The sequence below is a fragment of the Coccinella septempunctata genome, chromosome 4 (genome assembly GCF_907165205.1).
Source record: "Coccinella septempunctata chromosome 4, icCocSept1.1, whole genome shotgun sequence".
Classification (NCBI taxonomy): domain Eukaryota; kingdom Metazoa; phylum Arthropoda; class Insecta; order Coleoptera; family Coccinellidae; genus Coccinella; species Coccinella septempunctata.
In genome coordinates, this window is record NC_058192.1 from 34,932,704 (window position 1) to 34,946,816 (window position 14,113).

The window sequence follows — 14,113 nt, forward strand, 5'->3', positions numbered from 1 at the left end:
AATTAAATTCAAATGACCGAAATTCAAAATTATTTTATTATATAATAATTCAACTGATTTCACCCTTAAATCCGTGTTCAAATTTTGATGAAACAACATTAACAAACGTCTTAATTTTAATTATCTGCTTTCCCTGAATTGATTTTAATTTCGCAAAAAAAAATACTTGAATGAAACTAACTGATTCTTAAATCCACTTTTTTTTTGTAACGAAATAGCCGGTCATTCAACTAGTCATCAATAAACACAAAATGAATTACTATGCTCGCAAAAAAAAAAAAAATTGACGACTTTCCTTCTAAAATTCCGAAAACTACAAGTCCAAATTCAATAAATCCGCGCACACAACTTTGCGTGCAAAATCCTACGTAATTGATACTCATCAAAAAAAATTTCAAAAATTATTCACTTCAAAACCATCAAATTCCTACAAAATCAAAATTTTCAGAAACACACAGTAATATACACTTTAAAAAAAATAATTCACCTGAAAACAATAAAAGAAAAAAAATATCTTTCACCATCAGCCAAGAATGCACCCTCAAAACAATAAAATTATCGCGAAAAATTAAATTCAAATCTTCAATACTGATCAACTTCTCTATCAATTTTTCTTAACGTTTCCATCAATCGATAAATTAATTCTTTCACAAATTATTGAACACCAACGCTCTTCACAAAAGTTTTTCCAACTATTTCCCGATTAAAAACTTGATAACTTATCCGATTTTTGAAATAAAATTCGGATCCACCACAACGAAGAGTAAATAACAAACTATTTCCAACTCTACTCAACTTTCTCTAATATCACGGCAGCTAGACTTTAACGAAAACAAAAATTTCTGTTCACAACTCTACTTATCACTTTTCACAAAATAACTCGATTATTCTCTTGAAATAAACAAAACTCGACGCAACTGAACTTATTCTTGGCAATAGAAATAACTCAGAGTTCCTTCATTCGAAAGTCCTCAAATTTCATTGATATACTCTCAACTAAATCCATCAATCAACCCTTAATCAACCACAAAATTTTTAAAACAAAATTCTCTCAATACTTCTACAATAGCGCCGACTGAATTATTGGATTTTATCTCGACTCGCTCCAGAAACAACTAAAACTTTAAAAATCAACTTCTCAAATAAAACAATTTTGGTTCTTCTCTACAAATACGTACTCGGTCGAAGATGACCAACAAAAAACTTCAATTTCTTAAACCTATGCAATGAGTGCAAAACCATAAAACATATTTTTCGCAACCAAAAATCTTGGGTTAAAATTCAACTTCCCAACTTAGCGCGCAATATTAATCAATACTTAATCAATGAATTTTTTAGAGGAGCTTTCAGGAATCTGGACAAATAAAATTGGAACTTTCTACCTTTTCTGCGACTATTGTTTGTCTGACGCTGCCATAGACCTATAATACATGGACAGGCCTTCACGCTTCACGTGGTTTTCCCGTTCACCGCATCGAGGAATTCCCACGAGAGAGAGGGGGGTGGTAGAAAAGAGAGATAACAGCAGTCCCTGGTAGTAAACGTCAAGCTGGTAGCTGGTAGAGAATAAATCAACGTTGCCGCTTCAACCAAGTTATCGAGTAAACTCAGGAATTCTACCAGTCCGCTGATCCTCCATGTTGCATTTTCGGGTGGTTGTCGGTAGATTTATAGATTTTCTATTGATTTGTAGCAATTTTTGTACTGAAATCAACTTCGAAAATGTTATCAAATCAACTATATTTTTCTCGTATTGAAACTTTTAAGTGCTGATAAAATAATAGTTTCAGAGATTGGGAGTGAAAACCCTAAAAAGTTTATTAAAAAAAAATACTACCTGAAATTTTTTTTTCTGATTTTCATTGATGTAGAAAAACTTGAGAGTTGTATAAAACAACAATATTATCTCATTCGCCAGGGTATGATTTTATATACACTAAAATTACTCGTGATTTGGGAAGATAAAAGGACCCCTTCCTTTTCTGGCTACACAGAGAAAAATTAATCGTTGAAGTGAATTTTTTTAAGCATTTCACCTTCCTTGAGCAAAAACATGTGTGGTATAGAGAAAAGGGCAATAATTTTAAGTGTGTTTATTGATACTTTCACAAATAATATAAAATTTCCTGCTGGGGAAATATTTATATGATGATTAATCATTCACAATTTTTTTTCAATTATTTTGATAGGTTCTCCATCAGGTGGTTTAGTTGCTCTTCTCTGGCACTCCTGGCATTAATATTTTACTGCTCCTGTTTCTTTATCGTGTGGCTTTACAGTGTTAGATTTCTGTTACACTGATCAACAGAAAATATTGAGTTTTGAGTTTGCCGATGTCACAGAGCTTACTGAATATCAACATGATTCACATCTCTTCTCTTTCTAATATTAAATCCAGATTGGAGTTTAGTATTTTCTTCGGACATGCCTTGAAATAGAATGTGATGGTAGATATGTAACCACTTCGTTTAGAACAACATTCTTTATAATATTCAATAATATATACTATCACGAAATTCAAGTCACCTCTACAAATTCTTGCTGTGGCCTTATGAAATATAGGAAGTCTAGGTATATTCCTTGTGATTGTTTGTAAATTATGTCTTATATGTATATGTATATGAAATAACAAAGAAACTCCTATATTGGTCTATTATTTCCAAAAATAAATCTCTTTCGCTTTATTAGCATGTAGCAGTCGATTCTAAAAACCTAGTTTTCTGCTAAATTGCTTATTGCTTGTGAGGAGAATGAAATATCGATTGAAAACACAGTAGCTGAACAGTAAACAATAAACATATGATTTTGACGTTTTCTACCATATGTCCATCTCTTTCTAACGTACTACTCGTGACCTCTCTCTCTCAGGGCCTGTCCATATTTTATTAGGTCTATGGACGCTGCCTATGAAGAACTTTACCCGCACCAATCGGCACTTAACCGAACTTCCCGCACTTTTCCGTCGCAAACGTTTTTCCCTTTGAGTTTCCCTATCCAAATTCCAACACAATTCTATATATGGTCTTACTACAAATCAAAAATCAACGATCACTCCTCGACTACTACTTTACTGATTCCCGATAAAACTGACTTTAGCTCCAAATTATTTCCGTTCTCTTCAACTACCTATTTCCCGATATTCCGTTTCTACTTGAACAAAATCAACAAAAACAAAGGACTGGACTTTTCTTTATACGCAACTTTTCCAAATTTATGAGCCGACCGAGTCTCCGATTCTATTCCGTGATCTACCTCTAGTTTTTCTCTTACTTCGTGCCAACCTAATTACTCTAAGTCCCTATACTCTTTCCTTACTGACTGACTTTACAAAAGACTTATAACTTCTCTACTATTCCGTACCTACTCGAAGGGGTATATTTTTTCGATATTTTACAGATCACGTCCCCGGATCGACTGACTGACTTTTTCCGAGGTACTTTCCCCGGTCTTTCTCTCCCACGCTATGGGTGGTACCAAAACGTCCCAAAATCGAAATCATTGGACGATCATTCTTGCTGAGTTGAAAAAACAGCGTTTCCAAGCTCGGCGGTTACAAGAAAATTTCGGGTACTTCGAATTCTGAGAACTGTTTTCCTCTCAGAGTCTCCAGACTAATAAATCTTTCTTAATCTACATGACTAACCATTTTCGCTTGTTCCGAAGTCCCTATCACCGGATATTGGAATCAATTACATAGGCCGCCGATCGCCGGTTGCTCTCTGAAAACGTAGGGTATCAATATCTGCCGATTTTCTGACTGAGTGACACTAACTCTTTCAACTCTTATCGAACTGATTATTATTTAAATTCCCGCGACTCGATACCGCCTGATCTCAAGCGCCTCAAAGTGTCATATTTCCAACTAAAAATTGCCTCTGCAGCACGGCTGCAACAATGTATGAAGGTTCCAGCGATACCTCGTTTCAATTATCCCAAATTAATTCGAATTCTCTTATTCCGATTTATTACAGCTATAAACATCAATGTTACCATGGTTTAAAACAGCTCACCTTAATATTTTCTTCCAAAGAAATATTAATAGCTTCACAGACGTCTGGCAGAAACTTCGATGTGGTACATTTTGGGACACGATATAAATATTGCAAGGAAGCAAAGGAGTCACCATTGGCTAAATACCTTAGAGTGATTTGAAGTTCAAGTCTAGCACAGAAAGCATCTCTCATATGGGTGTCTTTTTTCTCAATTAGTGGTGTGACACGTTGTAAAAGAAAATTAAATCCTTCTTCTGTCATACTTAAATGATTTCGAAAGCTTTGGGGGTCTTCCATTGAAAGTTCTTTTGAAAGAGAATATGAAGCACCTATCATTGGTCTCTGGGAAATCCAATTGCGCACCCATAAGCGACCTTTTCTTTGATGTCGTTTCTTCCGTTCCAAATCTTCAATCATACTATCAATTATCGATTTTGCAATTTTTCGACAATTTCTTACAAGCTCCTTTCCTGACATGATGTAGGTACCTACTTCATAGTATCGAGAGTATCGATACTAGCCAAAGATATTACACACCAAGATGGAGCATCCATGAATGCATAGAATGTTTTGTCCTCATAATAAACACTGGATGTTTACAAACAAACGCGTCAACAGTAAACAGAAACCAGTGGCGTAGTTGAAAAGTTGTAAATAATAATATGTAATATCTTTGATTATAGCGGTGTGAAGAATATTAATGATGGGTATATATGAATTCGATAATTCCATCAATTCGTTTGAAAAATAAAATTGTTTTATATAATTTCTCCTTAAATTGAACTGAAATGACCAGAGGCACGAATTTTTTTCGATATAACTCCAAAGTTTTAAGGAAATTTTCGTACAAATGGTTGAGATATTTCGTAAAAAAGTTTATTTTACTGCTTGCAGACTGCCCCTATTCAATCCTGGGATATCAATTCGGGTTACCAATCTGAGGCCCGAAGTTTTTCCGATATATCTCCTAAGTTTTTACGGGTGTGAAAACGAAATATTCTCACAAATTATTGTCGACTATTCAAAATTCATATTACGTGAAAAAACTCCGGGACTCAGATTGGCATTTCTTAAAAAAAAAAAAATTTTGTTTAGTATGGTCCATAATATTGCCATACATCGACGTATTTCAGGTTTCACACTAGGCCGTTCGCTTCTTGTGTCAAGGGAAATTTTTTGATAAAGGTAGATTCCCAATTAAAGAATTGCTAAACCAATTATGTGAGGAAAAATTTATTTTTTCAATAATACCAAAAATAAAGATTCGATCATGTTGATAGCTATTACTTCAGTAGTAAATAATATGTAATATAGCCTTAAATTTTGTGTTCTACGTTTAATTTAGAAATTAATTACAATTACAATAATTCATTATTTGCTTTTATAGTCGAACAGGAATAGAAGAAATATTCCTATAGAAAAAATGAACAAAATCCTATATGAACAATTTTTAATAATAATACAACTCCACCCAGAAAAACATTACAGTTCAATGACATTAATTAATAGGTCAATAAGGAGGTAACGAAATTTACTAAGAGTCAGACAATTCTCAAAATAGTTAATGCATCTTTATCAAAATTTTACTTAGAATTTAAGTGATTGAATATCCTATTAAATGATTGAAAACTTAATACTGACAAAAAATTCCTTTATAAAAACAATAATCATGTAGCTCAACATTTATATGCAACATTAATAATAAGACGGACTAATTAGAAAGCATAATTCTTTCATTTCGTTGAAAATTACTAAATTCATTGCTGAACTTGAATCAAGTATTATTTTGTTTTCAACTATATTGCACAATTGAATATGTGGTGAGTACCACACTATTACAAGATAAAAATTATCAATCATCTTTAGTACATATAGATCTAGAAAATAAAATATATAAACGAAACAATAGGATTCTGAAAGTTTGACAACATGACAATGGACAGATACTATCAAATTTGAAAATGAGGGAAATACATGTAGTTTCTTTGATGAGGGGTATCAACAGACTGGTGCAATCATTGCAATTTTGAAAGAAAATAATAATAACAATCCATGTCTTAAAATAATCATAATTGTATACCACTATTTTGTTGTATTCAAATATGAAATAGAATAAATGACTTTGCAGCACCTTTTCATCTACAGCTTGATCTTATGCAAGAAAAAGGTAACATTCCTAAAATATCTTCTCAACAGTTTGTTGGCATTATCTGCCAATGGAGCACATCATTCCATATTCAGCTGCCTTCTTATTCCAGTGAAATAGCATATAAATCTATTCTCGATGCTGAAAATTGTAATGTCAGATTCAACAAATTCAATTTTTTATTTCAAAATTTGCTCAATATAATTAATTTTTCCGTTTGAAGTACTGCCATTTGACCAACCTTGTACTATGTAATGTATTTTTCTTCTAAGGCTTGGAATCATTATGTATCTGAAGTTTTCGATAATTCAGAACCACTTGGTTTTGAGGACTCCCCAACTGTACCAACATCTGATGAGTCCTGGGGGTCATAGGACTTTTGTCTGAAGCTGCTAATGTGTTACTTGAACTGAAATCAAAACATTAAATATTAGGGTTCTTATTACCCAAGATTTATAATAGTAACATTATTTAAATGATTGATTTTACTTAATACATTCAAAATATTCAGTACACTCACTGGGATCAGGCGATGAAATCCTGGATGGAATAGCTTCAGTTTTCAAACATTTTGTTTCTAATATAAGGATGAAATCTTCATAGAAATGGTCAGAGCAAACATTTGGAAGATTTTGTAATTTTCAGTTTTAACTGGTCCATCCACAATCTTTGTCGAGCACTATCACTAGGCATTCTAAAGAGAGGAAAAATTCTTTGGTGATGAGTTAAACAATACTAATAAAAAGAGCTAAGTCCCAAACCAGAGACAACTGTTGTCTCTGTCCCAAGCTACGCCTATGGAAAAATAACGTTTGTTATTGTTTACTTACCAGTGCATGGATTTCCCACTGCCTTTACTGCCGATTTTTTTGCAAACCACACAGCAATTCACCATTTTTGCAGTTTATCCTTCCAAATAATCATTGCCTACCACCATTCTCACATAAATCGCCTAATAACAACGTCTGTTTATTTCATTGAACTCCCATAGAGTTCAATGGTTTATTTAGATTTAAGAATATGTAAACATGTCGACCATTCCAATTCGGCATCATTCGGATAGCTTCGGAGAAAACGATTCTTTCAACCAATCGCTGTATGTGGTTTATTGTTTTGGTTTTGATCAAAATATCAACATATAGCTATCTTATTTCGAGGACGTTTTCTCTCTCACTATGCTCTATCTTGGTGTGTAATATCTTTGATACTAGCAACTGGCGTGCATAACACTGGAAACCGTGTAAACGCTTACTGGCGTGAAAGTTGAACTGGCGTTAAGACTGGCGCCGGTAAATCCATGCATGTGTGAACTTACTATTATAATAATAAGGATAAATTCAGATGCATACCACCCGACGATATGAATATCAACAAGTGTTACGATCTGAATTGAACTAGCCAATTTGCCATCGTCAAGGCCCCAAATGGAGTACGCTCCATCGAAGAAAAGGAGATGCTGACCATGGTTTTGGTCTCATTTGTATGCATCTGAATTGATCCTTATTATTGTATTCATTGCCTCCCTGTTATTAGGCATGATCATTCTTTTTAAATTATAATAACAAAAAACTCAAGAACTACATACACAAGCAAAGATTTTATCAATTAAGAAGAAAATTCTTATAAATTCACCTTGAATGACCAGCCATAGACTTACTGGCCATAACTCTCGAAAGATGTTGTTTTTTTTAGACCTTATTCTTAGTCTGTAGACAACAAAACGTTTTATAATTTTATGTCTCGAATTATGACAATTATTCACAATATCTGACCCAACAGCTAACATTTTATCAACATAAAACTTTTTTAGATCTATATGTTGATTTTCAATAACATTTATATATTGAACAAAGATAGATTCTAATTCTAAAAAAAAATTTAAGGTTGCTTCATTGCAAAAGAACAATGCATGAGAACTAAATCTTTTCAATTTTGTGAAATTGGAATATCTTTCATTGATGATAGGAGTTTGTGATCCAACAGAGGAGATGCAGGTGTTATACACTCTCGAGGTTCTTTTGAAGCTGGTTATGAGGTATCCGCATGAGTTATAAAAAGAGTTGAGCTCACTATCACTCCAATGTATATTTTTAGGTTTGGTATTTTCAGGAATTTTCACTTCGTCATAAATATGGACCTTCGGGGTAATAGTCTCTAAAAATCCTGATAGAAACTCTCTGTCATCCTTGTCGATTTGTTTTTCCTTCTAGCGATCAATACTTCAATCTGATCAGGATTGTATATTTGACTCAGTAATGTATTCTCTTTACATTTCAGTTTGATCCTAGCTAGCTTAATCTTTATTCGCCGCAACTCTTTCTTATATTTAATAGATTTTTTTCGTTCCCTTAGGTACAATAATTCATATTTGGCTAGTTTCTGCATCAGTTCTCTTTTTTCCACATCGACCTCAGGTACACTAATTATACCATTGCAGCTATCCATTGGTGTATTTGAAGTTGATGCTTCAACCATGGTTTCCTGGTTACAAGGAACACTTGGAATTACATCTGGCTCAGGAACACCAGCAAATAAATCCCTTTGTTCCATATGTTGGCTTCAGGTACGGTAATGTTACCATTGCTGCTATCCGATGTTATGTTTTTCGTTGATACTTCAACTATGGTTTCCTGCTTACCAGTTATACTTGCAATGAAATCACATCAGCCTCAGGAACACCTGCAAATAAATCTTTGTAATTCATTTACATACCAAAACATCATGTGCAACCATACTATGTGGTCTGACCACTTAATTCAGACAAAAATTCAAGGTATTATACCTAAATATTGAAAAAAATTTGCAAGTTGATATTTTTATTCAAAATAATAAATATTCAAAGCAATTCACCTGAAAGAGGCTCTTTAAATTATAACCTACCTTCATAATTGAATGGTTCATTAAATATTGCTTCAGTATTGCGAACGAAAGGAAAAATTGTAGGAACAGCATTATGTTTCAACTTCCTTTGTCCATCAACTCTCACCTTCTCCCACATATCAGGTGCAAAGTGTTCGGATTCAAAACATTATATCATTATTTGATTGGAAATGAAGTGATCTTAAAAACGGACAGTCAGGCCTTAAAATATATTTTTGGTGATTCTTAGAAAGTGAGTACGATTGTTCAGCATCGTCTGTTGCCTTGGTCTTATTTTTTGTCAAGTTTTCGTTACAAAATTGAGTTTATTCTATCAGTAAAAAATGAAAAGGCTGACGCTCTTTCAAGATTGCCTGTTTCAGATGTTATTCAGGTTTTTGATTAAGAAATTAACAGTTCAAGCTTTATTCAAAGGGACTGCAAATTAATTGATATCAATATGATAAAGAAATTCACTAAAAAGGATAAATCACTTTCAAAAATCATTCGAAAGTTGATATTTGGTTGGAATGAGAATGTTGCAGATTTGAAAGGCAAAGAAAAAGTGTTGTATGATAGACGAGACGAATTGTGTGTAGAGAACGAGTGTGTGTTGTGGGGTTTTAGAGTAATAGTACCACGTGAATTGAGAAAACAGATTTTAAATCAATTGTATGGATCTCATTTCGGAATTGTCAGGATGAAACAAATTGCTAGATCATTTTTTGGAGGCCAGGCATAGATTTAGAAATCGAGAAACTAGTTGATTCTTATGAAACATGTGTGAGAAATAGAATTGAGTCGAATAAAGTGAAGATTTTTCAGGTCCCTTCTCTAGTCACATGTTTATCTTATCGTTATATTCGATGCTCATAGTAAGTGGCCGGAAGTTAAAGATATGAAAGAGAATATCACAACAACAAAAAAACAATTGAAGTTTTTGATTCAATATTTGCGTGATTTGGATTGTGTAATCATTTAGTATCGGACAATGGTCCCCAATATAAGAGTGTAGGATTCGAAGAATACATGAAGTCTTTTAGGAGTTGTGCATACTACTTATTCACCTCCTTATCACCCAGCTACAAATGGAGCTGCAGTGAATTTTGTTCAAACCTTCAAATTTAAAGTGAGAAAAATAGTTAAAACTGGTAGACCTCTCAGTTCAGCCGTTAACCTCTTTCTATTTGACTATAGAAGTATGTATCGATTGAAATTTATTCTGGGAGGATTCTGCATCTCTTCATAAACTTTTTAGGGTTTTCACTCCCAATCTCTGAAACAAAATCAATTAAAAATTAAATCAACGATTTGCTCCTGCGTATATTCTTGCACTAATATGTCAGGAGCAAAAACTAGAAAAAATTGTTGCCTGACAATGAACTCAAAATAAATAACGTTGAAATAATTCTAAGTTGTAACGTTTCGGAGTCTATATCAGACTCCTTCATCAGACGAAAAATCTCTTTTAGTCTTTTTGAAAATCTTCTGAATTGTGGCTTTTGTTTTTGTTTGACATTAATTGTCAACACACAGAAACAGAGACTGCATAGAAACGTTGATTCATTTAATTTTGAAATTACCGGATGACAGTTCCTTCTTTAGTAAATTGATCCAAATATGATCTATTCCTACCGAACAATTTGCCAAATTATTATCTTGATCTAATAGAATACACGTATAGACTCTTTAATTTTTCGTTTAAAATGGTCTGGTTCCGTCATTAAAATTTTAGTGTTGTCCCAATCCATCATGTGGTCTCCCGTATTAGAACAAATGTGATCTGCGATTTGTGATCGATTAATTTCTCTATTTTTAATATTATTTTTATGTTCGCGTTTTCTTATTTCTAGAGGTCTGGACGTTTCACCTGTATAAGTTTTACCACAAATACAGGGTATGTTGTAAATACAATTTTTTGATTTTTGTTTTTCGTTCAAAGGTTTAGTTTTTGTTAATATAGATCTTAAATCATTTTGCGTTTTAAAAACAGTTCGTATGTTGAACTTGGAACCGATTCTTCTTATTTTTTCTGAAAGGCCATTAACATAAGGAATTACATTCAACAAATTTGGTTGTTCTTGACGGTTTGTTGGTTGTTCCTGATCATTATTACGATTTTGGTTAGTCATTTTTCTCTCTAAATTTAATATTGTTTTTTCAATAAAATTTTTCGGGTATTGATTATCCCTAAGAAAATGTTTAATGAAGTCAACTTCATTATTGGTGATTGGAATAAAAATTCAAATATCTATTCGTATGTGTCTTTTTTCGGTATACGCTCGTTTCAAAATAATTCGAAAACTTTTTTATTGAAACATCTAGGAATGAAATTTTTTTATCCTGCTCTAATTCCATTCTAAATTTTATTGTAGGTTCTTTCTTGTTAATATGATCAAAAAAATTCTCTAGTTCATCTCTACCATGTTGCCAAATCACAAAAATATCGTCTACATATCGCCACCAAGTCTTTGGTTTTAGTGGGTATGTGTCTATATATTTTTGTTCGAAAGATTCCATGAATATGTTACTCATTACTGGAGATAAAGGAGAACCCATAGCCATACCAAATTTTGGTTTATAGAAAACATCATCTAATTGAAAATATGTGGAATTCAGGCAAAATCTCCATTATATCATCAATAGTCAATTTCGAATTTTCATAAATGGTTCTATCATTAATCAATTTTGTTCTCACTATTTCAAGAGTTTTATCAACTGGAACATTTGGAAAAAGATTTACTACATCAAAACTTACTAAGATGTCTGTTGCATTTAAATTAGAATTTCTTAATTTTTCAAGAAAGTGTTGAGTATTTTTCAAAAAACTAGTTGATTTTCCTGTTAATGGGTTCAAAAATTGTAATATATATTTAGCAAAATTTTGACAGGGGGATCCGAGTGAAATTACTATTGGTCTCAAAGGAATAAGAGGTTTATGTATTTTAGGTAGGCCGTATAAATATGGGGGTTTGCTATAAGATGGTGTGATAAATTTCTTTTGAGCATATGTGAATTTTTTGGAATTTTTTGAAATAATTTTCTTCACTTTATTCTCTGTGAGAGAAGTTGGATCTTTTTTGATTTTGGAATATTTATCGGTATCAATTTATTCTTTCTCTTACCAACGCATAACCGAACTTGTTTTTAATCTTTTCCGAACCATTACTCCGAAATGGAAAACAGTCTCACCTTCATGTGTAGATGCAGAGATAATAGATTGATTCCAAAATTCCTGAGAATTAGGCTACCATTTCGGAGTAATGGTTCGGAAAAGATTAAAAACAAGTTCGGTTATGCGTTGGTAAGAGAAAGAATAAATTTTCTCAGATATAATAAGGTAAGATTTCAACAAAATATATTAAGGTTAGAAGAAGAAATTTTCCGTAACCTTTCAAAGGAAGACTTTGAACATATTTTACATTGTGTGAATATTTCGTATTTCCATGAATATGAGAAGAGCAAACGATCTAATTTCAAAAAATTTAATATACTAATGGAAGAAAACCAACAAAAATTCAACAATACAAAAATCAGTAACAACTTCATTAATGAAACGGTAATCAAATTATCTTCACGAAATTTGAATGAAAATGAAAAATTAATATTATCAAAAGGACTCAATTTTGCTATAACTCCAAAAAACATTCCAACATTAGATATAATAACAGCTATTGTAAAAACAGCCCAAAAACTTCCGCTTGATAAATCGAATGAATTTAGAGTACTAAATAAATAGTTACTTGATAAACCTTTTAAAATAAAACCAAATCTAAATAAAATTGAGAATAAAACTATAACTTCATTGAAAAATGATAATAACATTAAAATTCTACCTGCCGATAAAGGAAATGCAACAGTTATTATGGATTCAGGTGAATATAAAAGAAAACTTTTAGAAATTATTGATGATACCGATAAATATTCCAAAATCAAAAAAGATCCAACTTCTCTCACAGAGAATAAAGTGAAGAAAATTATTTCAAAAAATTCCAAAAAATTCACATATGCTCAAAAGAAATTTATCACACCATCTTATAGCAAACCCCAACATTTATACGGCCTACCTAAAATACATAAACCTTTTATTCCTTTGAGACCAATAGTAATTTCACTCGGATCCCCCTGTCAAAATTTTGCTAAATATATATTACAATTTTTGAATTCATTAACAGGAAAATCAACTAGTTTTTTGAAAAATACTCAACACTTTCTTGAAAAATTAAGAAATTCTAATTTAAATGCAACAGACATCTTAGTAAGTTTTGATGTAGTAAATCTTTTTCCAAATGTTCCAGTTGTTAAAACTCTTGAAATAGTGAGAACAAAATTGATTAATGATAGAACCATTTATGAAAATTCGAAATTGACTATTGATGATATAATGGAAATATTAGAAGTTTGCCTGAATTCCACATATTTTCAATTAGATGATGTTTTCTATAAACAAAAATTTGGTATGGCTATGGGTTCTCCTTTATCTCCAGTAATGAGTAACATATTCATGGAATCTTTCGAACAAAAATATATAGACACATACCCACTAAAACCAAAGACTTGGTGGCGATATGTAGACGATATTTTTGTGATTTGGCAACATGGAAGAGATGAACTAGAGAATTTTTTCGATCATATTAACAAGAAAGAACCTACAATAAAATTTACAATGGAATTAGAGCAGGATAACAAAATTTCATTCCTAGATGTTTCAATAAAAAAGTTTTCGAATTATTTTGAAACGAGCGTATACCGAAAAAAGACACATACTAATAGATATTTGAATTTTGATTCCAATCACCAAGTAAGTGTCAAAAGAGGTATCATTAAAACACTTTATGATAGAGCTAATTTAATTTCATCTACACCCGAAATTAGAAATAATGAAGTTGACTTCATTAAACATTTTCTTAGGGATAATCAATACCCGAAAAATTTTATTGAAAAAACAATATTAAATTTAGAGAGAAAAATGACTAACCAAAATCGTAATAATGATCAGGAACAACCAACAAACCGTCAAGAACAACCAAATTTGTTGAATGTAATTCCTTATGTTAATGGCCTTTCAGAAAAAATAAGAAGAATCGGTTCCAAGTTCAACATACGGACTGTTTTT

The 14,113-nt window shown here is 32.1% G+C and overlaps 1 protein-coding gene and 1 long non-coding RNA gene across 2 annotated transcripts; both read right to left on the reverse strand.

Annotated features, from left to right (window-relative positions):
• Positions 1–454: 454 nt before the first annotated feature.
• On the reverse strand, positions 455–4,481 carry LOC123311824. Its single transcript, XM_044895933.1, has 3 exons — positions 4,452–4,481; positions 4,011–4,399; positions 455–487 (listed from the first exon to the last, which is right to left on the reverse strand). Exons 2-3 carry the CDS (start codon positions 4,326–4,328, stop codon positions 470–472), a joined length of 336 nt encoding a protein of 111 aa, XP_044751868.1. The 5' UTR covers positions 4,329–4,399; positions 4,452–4,481; the 3' UTR covers positions 455–469.
• A 955-nt stretch (positions 4,482–5,436) lies between these two features.
• Positions 5,437–7,102, reverse strand: LOC123311830. Its single transcript, XR_006537523.1, has 4 exons — positions 6,969–7,102; positions 6,659–6,832; positions 6,380–6,547; positions 5,437–6,279 (listed from the first exon to the last, which is right to left on the reverse strand). It is a non-coding gene; the product is annotated as an uncharacterized LOC123311830 (long non-coding RNA).
• Positions 7,103–14,113: the final 7,011 nt, after the last annotated feature.

What these genes read in the sequence shown, in the direction of transcription:
- LOC123311824 (XM_044895933.1), bottom strand. Translation starts at nt 4,328, where the DNA reads ATGATAGGTGCTTCATATTCTCTTTCAAAAGAACTTTCAATGGAAGAC.